Below are 14,483 nucleotides of genomic sequence, written 5' to 3'. Positions count from 1 at the left end.
TTTTTGGGGTAATGTAAGCGCATGCGCATACAAGGTATACCAGGCCGCTTCTAAAGCGGCCTTGAATCGAGGCTAAGGAAACCCCTATGTCAAAAGTCTGGCTACGCCCCTGCAATGTATAATGTGAGCTGGTGTTGGGTTGCAGGCAGAGGAGGTATGACAGGCGCGATGCTGCTCAGGCAATTAGCCTTTGATTGAACAATAATTATCCGCCCACGTCGTATGTTTTTGTGTGCATTGTTGTCATTCTTAGATGTGTGTGGTTGGTTTTAGTGGTTCCCCATTGTAAATAATATATGGCATCATCCTTTCCTGTGTGGTATACTGACGTAACCATGTTTGGTAGTGTATAGTGACCAACGATGATTTGACCAATCATGCATAATTACTGTCGTGTTGTGTAGATCTATATAGAGTTGGTGAGAAGCTACTTTATACAAGAATCAGGTAAATTGCTAATAATTATGTTGCATGCAAGTACTCAATCAATCCTGGTTGTGTTACTGATACTAACTTTCGTTATCTGAAACTGGATGGCTTATAGATGACTAGATAATTCGTTTATAATACGATGTACTTGTTGCACACTTGTTGTTCGAATGTCAACAGTTACATGATCATAAATGTATTTACTATACAGCCCTGATCAGGAGTATATTGGTCTGATCCATCCCTTTTTCAGACTGAGCCATCATCATTATGAGGTGATTGTCATTGGCACTTGGTATGAATTTGCTCACTAATCCTCCCCCTTGAGTCAACACACACTTTGTGAATCGGTTGCAGAAGTTGAGAGTTGTTACTATCACTAAAGCTGCATGTGGCTGCTACTGATGATATTGATCGTATGCAAGCCTTGTGAGGTTACAGAGACATTGGAAGCAAGTCACTGTGCATGACACCACTGTTGTTTCACTGTTTATTTCAGCTATTAATATCAGTTGGCATGGTTACAGACACTTCACGGCTATTGTGTATCGTACATTTTACCACAACATTATCACATGCATACCCAAACACAATGATGGCTGCACTCATCTTATCTCCCCATAGTGACTACCTTGCTGTACAACTCTACTATGCTAGTAGTTGTGGTCATGACCAAGAAGTGCTTGAGCTGCTACAGAGAGGAGCTCCACCCAACAACAGTGACTACTACACTAGAGAGCAGCGTGGATACACTCCACTACACAGGGCATGTGTTAACGACAATCTCCGCAGTGCTGAACTACTCATCAAGTTTGGAGCCATTGTAGCTGCTACAGATAACGATGGTTGTATCCCCTTACACGATGTATGTCTCCTCAACAGTAAGGCCACTGCTAAGCTGTTACTGGAGCACCACCGTCCCACAGGTGAGCCTGGGTGTTAGTCCAGCTTTGTCAGTAGGTGTCTGTCATCTTGTCTTATCCCTTATAAATCTACATTTAACTATTATTATCATCAAAGCACCAAAAATATTATGTCATTGGTTTGACAATTTAATATTATTGTTTGTATGTTGTGTCAATGTCTGGGTGAGTGCTAGCACACAGTAAACCACATGTACTGTCAGTTCATGTGCTCCTGTTCAACCAACCATGCAGATATCAAGAGCGGTGGTGGACTGACTGCTGCTGATGTGACCAGAGGGGAGGGGTATACCCTGCCTTGGCTGACTATATATGGAGGGGTTCCAGCCTTGACCTAGAGGTGAGTTGGCCATCAGCTGTTGTACACAGTAGTCAGTAGGTATCTAGTGAGTTGCATGGTCAGTACAGCTAGATCAGTGGTTTCCGTGTGATGCCGTTCATGCACCTTCCATATGTGTTAAATCTCAACCAATTAATTAGTGATCAGTTTCTTTGAAGGTGTTGGGAACGTATTTATAGTGTAATATCAGGGGCGTAACTAGCAATGAGGCAGAGGAGGCCCTTGTCTCCTGTACTATTGAACTTCAAGTGTCATGTGACTCACCTCACTAGCTTTTAATAGCTCTGGCTAGCCAACTACGGATAACTAGCTAAAAAGCAGAAATGAGCTCTTCACTGTCTTGTTGATGTAGAAAAGAGAAGAAGAGCAGGTAAATAGCAGTTTACTGCCATTTGCATTCACTTCTACGCGATAATTAGTGGGTGTGGTTTCCGGTCAAACATTTTGCAGGGGTGTTGCCTCCTTCCCGTAAAATTTCTAGTTACGCCTCTGAATATGATTGGTCACAATGTCTAACCTCGATCCAGCAATATTTGCATACTATGGGGGGTGATCAGTGCCAAAACCTCCAGCTCTTTTTCTAAAATCATTTGCATAGTGACGTTCTACATACAAATGACACGCTCTCTCTCATTTGCATGGTGAAGTTCTATACATACAAATGATACTCTCATTTGCATGGTGAAGTTTTACATACAAATGATACTCTCATTTGCATGGTGAAGTTCTACATACAAATGATACGCATATATATAGTGAATTTGCTTGACTGGAAACCACTCTCCTTTTCACCTCATTTGCCATGCAGCGTTATTTGTATGTAGAACTTCTCATTTGTATGTAAAACTTTCATTCATATGTAGAACTTCACCATGCAAATAAGAGAGAGCGTGTCATAGAACTTTACCCATGCAAGTACTAAATAAAAAGAACTGGAGGTTTTGGCACTGATCACCTCCCATAGCATCCATAGTTTATTTTATTTCCCTCCAACAGTTTACTTGTACATAGCCCTATCACCAATATCTAAGCCTGTGTACAACAGATGTATGCATGGCTAGACAATGACAATGCCTCAGGGACTTATTTGCATGCATTCTCAGTACATTCATATAGTCCCCTTGGCTTCTAAATCTCATTGATCCTCCTTTTCTGTCTTTTTTTCTCTAACTATTATGTAGATCCTCTGTCATCGTACCCAACACTGAAACAGCTGAGTCAGCTGGAATGTGACCAATGGCTTCAACTTGGTGTTCACTTGGGATTGGGCAATGACCAACTGGAAACCATAAAGAAGAGCCAACATCCCACAGCAGCAACTCTCCAGGCAGCCAAAATCAATAATATTGACACGCAGTGGAAGGATAATGTGGAAGCTCTATAGTGAGCATTGGAGAGTACAAGTTGGTAGAGAGTGTGTGCACTCAGCAAGGTCAGTAAAATAATGACTGCTCCTGTTAAATTACTAGCATTGTCTTGTTTGGGAAACTACTCCATACTACAAGCTTGTGTATAATAATAAGTCTTTTCTTTCTCTTTTGCTATCCTTCTGTATTAACCAATACACTGTACAATGCAAGTAATTGTATATACTGTCTTAATTAATTGTGCTAACTGCAGGGGAAGGTGAGAGTGCTCTGTCAGTGAGTGCATTCTATGGCTGGCTGGACTGGGTCAAGCGCCTTGTGGAAACTGTGGGCCTCGATCCAAAAGGAGAAAATGGTACCTCAAGAAAAAGTTTTCTTTTCACTCTTATAGACAAGCTCTACTTATCTGCTTTTTGTTTGCTTGAGCCCCCAGTTAGTTATTAGTCATGATAACTATTTCAATCGATGATTGTGGCTCACTTTAAAAACAATTGGTGTTCACAGGTACAGTCAACAAGGCTGGTGACACCCCACTCTCTCTGGCCTGTGCCAATGGCCACTTGGACACAGTCAAGTATCTTGTGAACCAGCATCATTGTGATCCTAGAAGTAAGTATGTAATTATAAACTTGTGATTTTCATGCGATATAGATTATGTATGTCACCAGTATGAATGGTTTTGAAGCGTAGCCGCGTTGTATGCATGAATAATATAGCTAGTTGCTAGTAGTTGCATAGACTTGCTAGAGCTGGGATGTACTCGTTTGTTGTCATCTAAAGAAGCTAAACTTCTACTTGGCTTTACATGAGGTCAGAGGTCACCACTAACCTGGAAGGAACGCAATTTGGAAGTGAAGCCGGTTGAAAACAAATGAAGTCAATAGAGATTCTGTGCATGATATAGATTACAGATCTATACAATGTTTTTATTATTGTTTGCAGTGTTTTTATTGTAGAAGTGATATCGAGTTTGCAATGCATTGCGCATGCGCAGAACACAATGCCATGTGCTTATTATAAATGTTGGTTTGCCTCTGCGGCAGTTGCTGCATGTTCTCGCTTCAATGACTATGGCCAAGCTTGTATATAAAACAATCTTCATTTGATACATTGTAACGGCTGGCTTACGAGACTACGAATTTCTAATCTACTTCATTTCCAACTCGTTTTCCTTCCATGTGGCTTTACTTCTGAGTTAGTGGTGACCTCTGACCTCCTGTAAAACCAATTGGAGGTTTCGCTTGTAAAGAGACCTTAAATAGTAAAATGATAGCAACACAAAGTAAAATAATTACAGAACTATAGCAACTACTAGCAACTATTAATACAACATGGCTATTAACTTCATTTAAAATGTTCACTTCCAAGTTGTGTTACTTCCACGTGGCCTCACTTTCGAGTTAGTGGTGACCTCTAAACTATAGGAATTGAATTGCTCTAATGGGCTTCCGTAGACATTTGGATGGTTCTCTATTGTGCTACCATGCAGTTGCTGCAGACAATGAACTTGGAAGCTGGACATGATAAAATTATAGTATAATCATTTCTCTGTAGCTGTATTTTCAGTGAAGTATAGACATTAATTTACCACGTGTTTTATACATACAGTTTACTATCGCTATAGATATATAATCTATCCCAAGCCTATTTTCTCCCTTCCGTTTTATAAAAAAAGTTGACCTGTGGGGACGAGGCTATAATAGGTATGCATGAAATAATTATGAAAAATATCAGTAAGTATATAGCTATAATAGTGTGTTTGGACCGGATTGAGAAGAAAGTTACCCTTTTCTGGATATCAGACAAGACACTATAGACTTTTAGTGATGACATTAATTTGTGTGAACATCCTTGGCACTGATCATGTAGTGGTCAATTGTATTCCGTGGATCCATAATTAGTTTCGCAACAATAGTATAGCTATAGTAGTCCAAGCATGTTCCAGTATACTGCGTGTCAGTTATCCACTTATAATGTCCACGTACACCTTTTTAGTATTGTCACTAGCATCATTGTGATCCATCAGTTGTATCATTGTACGTTTAAATAGACCACACCCACTAATTTTCTTCTTTATAATACTGTGCTTTTTACTTCTCTATGCATGTACGTAGTACAGTTGCAAATTTAAAATTGTAAAATCAGACGTAACATTTCACTTCAACTTATTGGTAACTGCTGTTATCAGTGAAATGACAGTTTTACTATTGCCAAAAGTGTAAGCCTCGATAAGAGGCCGCGGGTATTTATTATAATTATTTGATGGGCGTATATTCGAATAAAACCTCATGCACTATAGCTGTTCGGGAAAATACACTTAAAGTCTGAATTCGACCTTCATAAAGTTGTCGTAACTTTGTCAAACTTTACTGAAATTCATAATTATTATACCATTGGATTCCTTGTTAAAAAAGCGCTTTTACTATAATGCTCAATAGAGTTGGTAAGCTCCAACCAGCTAAAAGTTAGCATTTTCCATGTAGAAGTCCCTGGCATACTTGTCAACCACATAAAGCATAAATGAAGCCATAATTTACCACATAAATTCCGGGCCGAACTCAACGCAAATAGACTTTAGTCCCCTCTTGTACCTACAGAAAATGGTGGGCATGTATTCGCGAGGGTATAATTATTAAATGCATGTGTGTGTTTTTCACTGCATGTTAACTTGTTTCTAGTGTCCACAACTTGCTACCATTGCAGTGGCGGATCCAGGGGGAGATCCAAGGGAGCAAATTAAGGAACCCCCCTTTAATTTGCTCAGAATATTAGAATTGATTTTTAGCAATCTACAGTCATTTACAGTCATATTTTACCTATTCTACAGATGTACTAAGGTCAATACCTGCATGCATGCAGTCAACTCTAGAAGGAACAGAAGCTAGCTAAAGTGGCAGCTTCTTCTTTCTCAACTGGATCGTGGGTTGCCAGTGGGTTGTTCACTGTATACTGCTCTTTTTGGACAAAGGTTTTCTCACTGTTCAAAGGTTTTGAAATGGACTAAGAAAAAATACATTGGATTCTTGGATGTATACCACGCTCCATGCATTCACTCCAAGCATCGCTACTGGGTGGGACTGCTCCTCTTTGTTCCGATTATCCATAATCTAGTAGTTGCCATGGCTCCAGACATGTCTCTCCCTGTGTTATCATCTGGGGTTCTATCAGTTGGACTGATATTGTCTGGAAATTATTATTAATTTGTTATAAAAGTAAGTTTTATGATTCCCTTGAAACTCTCTACCTATTCATCATAATTATTTGCATTTGGTACCTTCTATATATGTCAAAGAGACAAAGAGAGATCAGTCAGCACTGTCTATAGCCAATACTTCAATGGCTATATCAATCACCCTAGCTCTTCTTATAACATTCTGCTATTTTTACCAATTCTTATACTCAAGAAAACTAATACATGGCTGAAAATCGAGGACACCGTAAGAAACTTAGGAGCTGTAGACTGTAGTTGCATGCAGACATGAGACTCCAACAAGCTAACCAATGCCTGGGAAAAGTATAATTAGCGTTCCCTCTATGAGTGTCCACAAGGCTGATGGACAAGGTCAGCAGAAAGTACAGCAGCAATGGATCACGAGGCAGCAAGGACATGCAAGTGATGAGTGTCGTGGCTATCAGTTATAGTTTTGCATAATTATTATTATAACAGCTATAGGCAGCATCAGCTATAGGCAGCATCAGCGTGACAGTAACAATGTTATTGCATGCATTTTACTGATTCATTGTACAGAAGTGCGAATGCTAGAAGAACTTGGAAGAGGGAGTTTTGGAGTAGTCCATCGTGCTATGCATGTATGGAGGGGTACTTCAGTTTCTGCCAAAATCTTGCCAGTGGGACATAATATGCATGCATGCATGGGCTCTCAGATGCAGTTTCAAGGGAGATTGCTGTATATGCATGGGTATATATATATATAATTATAGGAAATACATGAACACAATTTTAAGTCGTGTTTCCTATATTTTATATATAGAAGTGTACATGCAGCATCCCAACATACTCTCATTACTGGGATCGAGTTATTATCCAAGAGACGAGGCTCCTATAATCATCACCAACTGCATATGCTAATTTTTGACTCATTAAGAGTAAGTTGCTATATATACACAGTATGAAATTCTGCTTACAATTTCTATCGTAACTCTCAATTGCGTTCAGATGTCACTGCTGAGACTGAGTGACTGAAGTGCAGATTGGATTCCAAGTGGCTCAAGCTCTACGATATATGCACACTTCTAATCCTCCTACAATTCACCTTGATGTGAAACCAGCAAATGTCCTTGTACGTCTAAAATGTCTCTGAGAAAGACGGCCTGGTATACACTGTTTACGCATGCGCCAGAATTACCCAGAATCTGGGTAATCGTAAATTGCAGTATATTTATCAGTATTCTTATTCCGCATTAGTTTGTAAAACATTGATATCCGTTTCATTTATAATGATGTCATTGAAAAAAGAAATCTAGTCCAAGTTGTGTCAGTAATGGCTGCTACCTTCTCTTCTGCTCTCGCGTACGCGTTATCCTGTGTTGGAAAACCAGGTCTAGTGAAAGACAAGCAGCTGGAGGCGTTGAAGTGTCTGTACGCTGGTGTTTATGTGGGTACCGTACCGACCGGCTATGGCAAGTCCCAGAGCAAGTCCATCTGCTTTCCAGACACTCCCTTTCTTGATTGATGTGAAGCTTGACAGGACCAGTGCACCTCTCTCTGAAAGAAGTGTTGTGATGGTGATTTCTCCTCTTGTTTCTCTGAGTGAAGCCATCTTCAAAGTGTTGGTGTGTCTGTTCGACGTTCAGTGCCATTCTCTCTGGAAGGAAGTATTGTTGTGACATTTGCCGAAAATTGGTCACAGAGTAAGTACGTGGTGATCCGAGAACTGTGTGGCCTGAATGTGTTTACAATCCGAGGGACTTGTGTGTATCCGATCCGAGGGACTTGTTGCTTGAGTGTGTATCCGGACTTGTTGCTTGAGTGTGTATTAATGGATAGTGCTTTCAATGGTAAATCTATTGTGTAAATCAATAAGTAGTCCTCACATTATGTTACGTCACAGCCACTGTACTTATCCACATTTATTTTTTACCCACAGGTTTAACTAATTTCTTATGAGATTAACTTGTCGCCTGAGTGTGTATCCGATCCGAGCCTCAAGTTAAATCTACAGACCTGATGTTTTACTTAGCTGTCTCTGTCTACAGTATATTATATACAGAGAGGTAGCCTCTTCTTTTTCTTTTTTCTGTTCTCTTTATCACAATAAGATAAAATACTGTTTTAACGTTCAATGAGATAAAATACGGTAAATAATAAATTAATTGTCCACCCACGCGCCAACAGTAAATACCAGGCCCACTATTCAAGGGGCTGGAGTCGAGGCTAGGTGTATATAATTAGATATGTGAGCAAAAGTATTACAGTATATAGCTTATAGCTATATATATAATTATATACATGCATATGTGTAGTATAGACTCTCATTAATCCGGCCATCCTTGGGACAGTACGTGCAGCTTAGGGTTAGGGTTAGAAAATGATCCACCTCAAATCTATAATTATATTATAATGACTATATATAATTTTGCAATTCTGGCTCGAGGATCATGCATCATTATGAGTGTATACCGTAATAAATGTATGATGTATTACCATATAGTTCAGATAGGTTGAATAGCTTCTCAGGGATTCCACAAGGAGACGTAAGATGTCTCTGTTTCCTAACATAGTGGGAATTCCAATCTACAACAATTTCGTCTAACTCTTTCTGAAGTATGTAGTCCATGAATGCCAAACGCAAACATTTCCTTAAAGGTTAGCAATGATTAGCTTCCACAACCAACTGGCCATACATAATTATAGTGTGCCCTATAATAAAACTCACAGCTGTTAGTGGATCCGTCTCATCAAATAAACCCTTGGCTTGCAAACCCTGTGTAAGACTCGATTGTATTTACATACATATTATTTTGTGTCCAAATAATAATAATTTTGGATCTGTGATGCAAGTAAGATATATGCAGGGATATCCGAAAACCAGTAACAGCTAGTGTAATTATAGCCGGGAAATAAGAGCGGATTCTAATATTATAGGACTATACATACTGCATATAGGGCGCTATCAAGGGCGTATAAAAGAAGAGAGGGCATGCAACTCCTATATATGAGCAGAGTTCAAACGTGGGCGGTTGAATGTGCATGACTGTGCATGAAATGAAATTTCTATTTTTAGCACTTCATGCAAATGCACACATTCCTCCGCCCACGTTTGAACTCTGCTAGCTACGTGTACTGATAGTGGAGTTGCATGCCCTCTCTTTTTTTATACGCCCTTGGCGCTATTCAGTCATGCATGCAAAGAAGAGAGAAGCTTCAGCTATATAAGAGCCATTCCAATAATGATAAAACGGGAACTGACTTCTAGTACACGATAGTACATGAATATAAATGTCACGAAAGTGAATAAGAATATCCATTAAATTTTGTCAGAATTTGACAAACGACTGGCGCATGCGCAGACAACTAGTACCAGGCCTAGTTGTTCGCCTACCAGCCTATTTGCCCTCCCTGCTCACCTAGGAGGTTTAAATATAGGAAACCCTGCGTGGTTGGCAGATGAACAATACACATGTATCAGTCATCATCACAACAGGTGACAAAACCTCTCGTTGACTTAATTAATAGCTTCGCAAAACAAAAATTACTCCTATGAAGTCCTTGTACACCAAATCAACACGAAGAACAAAATAAAAGAAGTACAGGACTAGAAGTGGCTAATGAGATACGAGAGTCTCTCACACCACCAATGCAATTAGCAACAGACCTTGCAAGAGAAAAAGGTGCCTCCAGCTGGCTCACTGCTTTACCGCTAGCCTCGAGAGGCTACTTTACCGCTATAGAAGAGCACTCAACAAAACAGCATTCCGTGATGCCATCGCCCTTCGGTATGGCTGGCCCCCATCGCAGATCCCCACAAACTGTGTTCTTCAAGTATTGAGGATAGATCTACATCTTCCTGCTCTGGTATAGCTATATATAGCCTAATATATAGCACCTGAAAGTCATGGTGTTATAAAACTCTGCACTTAGTCAGCAAGAGAGCTTGGACAGAGTAAGTATACTGTGCAAGATCTAGTCAGCAAGGGACATCTAGATTTACTTCTTAAGTATAGTCTCAACAATTATGTAAACTGTGTCACACTCAGTATACATGTACATAGTTTGAGTAGATTCGTCAATGCATTTTACATTTTGTGGAACGTCAATATATAGTAGCTATTTACACGTTATGTTCCTTTAGTTAGGATTAGACCAACAAAACAATACCATGCACTTTGTTTTTCAGGTATCTATCCTATTATTGTAATCTGCTAACATATGCGTTCGCTGGAGACTAATTGGTAAGTTACATGTATATAATTAATTACGCATACACAATTAGTGCACTGTACATATTTGTCACTGACAATTTCGACTGTTGTTTTATAAATCTTGCCCTCACAGGCCACCTCCCAGTACCTGTATAAAGTCACTATGCTATAGTTGCCTCCTAAGCTAAAGTCGTGCATGGGCCTAAATTATATAGTGGGGCTCATCTTCATGAGCATCATCTACTAGAAGATTGTCAAGAGAATAAGACTCATCAAAAAGAACCGCAGTGAGTACACACACAAACACACAATCATCCATCTATATAATATTATAATTATCGTTATCGTATTGATAACTTATTTGTTTCACAGCTGCTGGGAAGAAACGAAGCCTCAGGCATGGTGTGGGTGATCATGAGGCCCTGTCAGTCTTCCCGAGTGATAGGCAGAGGGGGGAGAAGAGAACCAAGACTTGAGTGGTGGCCATGTTCGTAGTAGTAGTGGGACATCAGTGAGTCCATCTGATCACAATAATTATGGTTAAATGTACTAACCCTAGCTAACCCTACGTGTGTGTAGTACTTCTTCGAAGCTTTATAGTATTTCTGAACAAAGCTTATAATAGTTATAAGCATGATGGCCTTATGTAGTGGTTTAGTGCGTGCAGTAGTATTAATGACCGAGCTGGTTTTGAATATAATTTATGTTAATTATTATACATATACTTCACCCATCCCACTCCACTGATACACTGATGTCTGTTGGCATTTTCATCTCGACAATAATTACACCCTGCATGACCTCAGTTGCTTACATTGAACGAAATATAGCTCTGCAGGTACGTAAGTTGGTATCTTATGTGTAGCTAGTAACACAATCTCAAAAGGGGCTATATATTCCTTCAATACATTCTTCCTTTTGCTATATCTAGCTTTGTGTACCTAAAAGTATATACTAAAAAGCCTATACATGTATATACTTACAGTACCCCCACCCACACACACATATAGTTGTAACCCAGCCCCACACACACACACACACAGTCATGTAGCCTCCCCCTCCACACACACACACACACACACACACACACACACAGTCGGCCTCCCCTCCGATCCACCCACACACACAGTCGGCCTCTCCTCCGATCCACACACACACACACACACACACACACACACACACACACACAGTCGTGCAGCCTTCCCTCCAGGGGTTCCTTCAAGTGATAGCTACCTCTCACCAGAACTGCTGCAAGAAGATGATGATCGAGGTCTAGAGAATAGTCGTTCTATTCTGGTCTCCTCCGAGAATAAACCTGATTGGTCAGATGAGGAGGGGTCACATGAGCACAGAGAGGTGTCACATGCCTCACGGCCGTGTGATTTGGACACAGTTTAGAAAGTATCTGAACCCGAGGACTCAAAGGACAATTTTCAATAATATAGCTTGGTAGCATTTGTTTGTTGTGTAGTGTCCCTGCAAAAAATGTAATGTGAATATGCTTTGTTCAACTTGCATTGAGTGTTAGGGGGTGGGGCTGGGCATGCGCATGAATGCAAGAGCATAAAAAGGGGGCGTATCTTGTACAAGATGGCTACAAAGTCTGACACCAGAGGATTGATTGACACTCTGAAGCAGAAGATTGGGGTAACAGACACCCAGCTGGACCAAAGAATTGAGCAGGAACAATTGTGGAGCCTGGCTGGTTTACTTGGCAGCTATGATAAGTTTGTTAGAAAGCCAGGGTTTGACCTCAATAATGCCGATATAGCAGATCTGAAGGATTGTGCCTCCAAACATGGCAATCAACAGGCCATGTATGAAGCTTTGAAGAAATGGGAAAATATCATCCTTGACTTCACTTATCGGTCGTTGTTGGAGATTTTGATTGGTCGTCGTGAAGGAGCTTTGGCTGACCAAGTGTGTAGGACTTGTGAGTTACTTTATAAATAGCTACAATCTGTGTTTCATCATTTCTTGTGCTCCAGTCATCCAGACACAAGCCAGTGAGCCGAATAACGAAGATGCTGTGTCCTTGTCACCTGCACCAGGTTAGAGTATGGAGTTAATATCAAGCTCGTTTAATAGTCACTGATACGTGTACTACTATAGGTAGAAAACCAGCTGTGCCACTGATTCTTCGCTCAGTTGAACCAAATTATTTGGTCTCAGGTAATCCTTAATTTAAATCCTTAATTTAACATGCTGTTGATAATTATGTTAAACCCATGTTGATTTTATAGGTACTTCTGACCACATCAAAGAATTTGAAAAGAGATTTATTGATGTACGAAAAATAGCTCTCAAAGAGATAACTGAGAAACAAGTAACTGTGACTGATTTCCGGCAAACGCTTATGACAATGCCAAGCTCTATCACAAACGAAAACAAAAATTTCATCAAATCAAACTATTCCTTGTTTGAAGAAGCTAAGTCGATTGAAAGCATCTTTTTGCATCTCAATTTCTACCTGAGCTATATCGATTTCAGCCTTCTTGAGCATATCATAGAGCAATTTGGTAGTGATAGTCTGAAACAAGACATGAGCAGCTATGCAGAAGACATGAGACAGTTCAGAATGAAAACGCCCGTTAGCGAAGCACTTAAGTATCTTCCGAACAATTCAGATGCTCCTGCAGATTACTCTTGTCTAACATTAAAATTAAATTTTGATGTTAAAACTGTAACTCTTGAAGATCTAGAGACGTATAGAAAACGTTTTGCCAGTGGGTTTTCACTCTCTCAGCTAGCTCTATTTTTGTGTGACCTCCAGGAGAGCTCACTACTGGTTACATGGCTAGTCCCTGCAGCTTTAGGAGCAATGATCAGTGACCAAGTGCAGAAGAAAACGTCTTTCTTTTTACAAAACAGTATTCTTCAGCTATCACTCGAAGGAGAATGTCTCTACCCTTTTATAGAAAAGGTATAAAGCAATTACTTTTGCCCCTTATCTATGAATTTTCTCTCTATATAGGTTGTTAGTCAATCGGGCTCTAGTGGTTCTGTGATTAAAAAAGTAGCTGGAGCTGGAATACACAGTCAAATGATAGCAAATGAGATGAAGCTAACAATCAAGCGTGGACTTAATGGATTGGCTATTGTGGTACCAATTCATTTGTCATATTTAACGGAAGTGCTCACGGGTACTCTAAGATTTGCCGTTTATAAACCTCATGATAAAATATCTTTAACATCATACATTCAAGCTCTAGATCTTGTGGAGCTAAAACACCATCCCATAATAGTGTCGGTAAATGGATTTGGATCAGGTAATCTTCTACACACTCTTTGTTGTGGCGCCATCAATATCATGGAAGATATTGTCACACCACTATTTCCACCTATTGCTACACACCTTGCCGACAACCCAAAGATATTCGTATTTGTTGTCTATTCGGCCTATTTTGAAAGCCATGTTCTTCATTCCCTTGCCAAAGTTGAAGCAATCTGGGAAAACTACATTGTTTGTTATATTGCATGTAGTATCAATGATGTTCGGAGGGTAACAGACATTGTACAAAACGAACTGGGGTCATCTCTTATGCCTGTGCAAGAGATCTTCACTTCAATCAGCGACAAGCTTCTACCCAAAAGTACCATGACTGTGATTGACCGTCTCAAGGAGCCAGTCTACTTGCATCGTCATGGATCACAAGGTATATAGTCACATGTCTATAATGTATTCACACACTTCACATCATCATGCCTCACTCCTCACACTAGAATCAATCAAGAAGCCCAATACTAAATCACCATTGACATCGATACAAGAACTATTGAAGAAGTATGCGCTCGAAACTGAAAGCAAGAAGTTAATCTCTCAACAAGCTGCAGAGCTTGAGTCCAGTGACAAAAGATGATCACCTCAATAATGTAACTAAATTATTTACGTATCGAACAGTTTGTCTTATACACTTACACATCTATTGTACATGTACATAATTATAGCTACTTGTACTATTTATTAACATGAGATCAAAAGACAGTGACAAAATGATTAATGAAACATCGCTAGCTACTCAACGCTAATCTGTTGGTCTG

At 39.8% G+C, this 14,483-nt stretch overlaps 2 protein-coding genes and 2 long non-coding RNA genes across 9 annotated transcripts; all 4 read left to right on the top strand.

Annotated features, from left to right (window-relative positions):
• Positions 1–67: 67 nt before the first annotated feature.
• Positions 68–3,418, top strand: LOC135340233 (ankyrin repeat domain-containing protein 49-like). Of its 4 annotated transcripts, XR_010396260.1 has the most exons (7): positions 70–447; positions 641–704; positions 787–881; positions 1,054–1,355; positions 1,587–1,692; positions 2,874–3,124; positions 3,313–3,418. XR_010396260.1 is itself a non-coding variant. In XM_064536554.1 (6 exons), exons 2-4 carry the CDS (start codon positions 700–702, stop codon positions 1,688–1,690), a joined length of 411 nt encoding a protein of 136 aa, XP_064392624.1. In that variant the 5' UTR covers positions 68–447; positions 641–699; the 3' UTR covers positions 1,691–1,692; positions 2,874–3,124; positions 3,313–3,418. The 4 variants fall into 4 exon arrangements, 1 of the variants encoding a protein (XP_064392624.1); XM_064536554.1 differs by lacking the exon at positions 787–881 and having other exon boundaries at positions 68–447; XR_010396261.1 differs by having other exon boundaries at positions 683–881.
• A 144-nt stretch (positions 3,419–3,562) lies between these two features.
• LOC135340235 (uncharacterized) lies at positions 3,563–8,408 on the top strand. 3 transcript variants are annotated; one of them, XR_010396265.1, is made up of 4 exons: positions 3,563–3,668; positions 5,887–7,166; positions 7,237–8,078; positions 8,168–8,408. It is a non-coding gene; the product is annotated as an uncharacterized LOC135340235 (long non-coding RNA). The 3 variants fall into 3 exon arrangements; XR_010396264.1 differs by having other exon boundaries at positions 3,583–3,668; positions 4,484–7,166; XR_010396263.1 differs by having other exon boundaries at positions 3,633–7,166.
• A 1,698-nt stretch (positions 8,409–10,106) lies between these two features.
• On the top strand, positions 10,107–11,934 carry LOC135340236 (uncharacterized). Its single transcript, XR_010396266.1, has 3 exons — positions 10,107–10,729; positions 10,815–10,953; positions 11,633–11,934. It is a non-coding gene; the product is annotated as an uncharacterized LOC135340236 (long non-coding RNA).
• A 77-nt stretch (positions 11,935–12,011) lies between these two features.
• LOC135340232 (uncharacterized) lies at positions 12,012–14,425 on the top strand. The gene is made up of 6 exons (XM_064536553.1): positions 12,012–12,375; positions 12,431–12,493; positions 12,555–12,614; positions 12,686–13,365; positions 13,417–14,098; positions 14,166–14,425. Exons 1-6 carry the CDS (start codon positions 12,033–12,035, stop codon positions 14,300–14,302), a joined length of 1,965 nt encoding a protein of 654 aa, XP_064392623.1. The 5' UTR covers positions 12,012–12,032; the 3' UTR covers positions 14,303–14,425.
• The last annotated feature ends 58 nt before the right edge of the window (positions 14,426–14,483 follow it).

The sequence above is a fragment of the Halichondria panicea genome, chromosome 8 (assembly GCF_963675165.1).
Source record: "Halichondria panicea chromosome 8, odHalPani1.1, whole genome shotgun sequence".
Lineage (NCBI taxonomy): Eukaryota > Metazoa > Porifera > Demospongiae > Suberitida > Halichondriidae > Halichondria > Halichondria panicea.
The sequence above is the reverse complement of the archived record's forward strand: the minus strand, read 5'-3'. Positions and strand labels throughout refer to the sequence as shown.

Coding starts and splice junctions, on each gene's coding strand:
- LOC135340233 (XM_064536554.1), top strand. Junction 1,356..1,586: donor GGAGCACCACCGTCCCACAG/GTGAGCCTGGGT, acceptor CCAACCATGCAG/ATATCAAGAGCGGTGGTGGA.
- LOC135340232 (XM_064536553.1), top strand. CDS start 12,033: ATGGCTACAAAGTCTGACACCAGAGGATTGATTGACACTCTGAAGCAG. Junction 12,615..12,685: donor ACCAAATTATTTGGTCTCAG/GTAATCCTTAAT, acceptor TTGATTTTATAG/GTACTTCTGACCACATCAAA. Junction 13,366..13,416: donor TCTACCCTTTTATAGAAAAG/GTATAAAGCAAT, acceptor CTCTCTATATAG/GTTGTTAGTCAATCGGGCTC.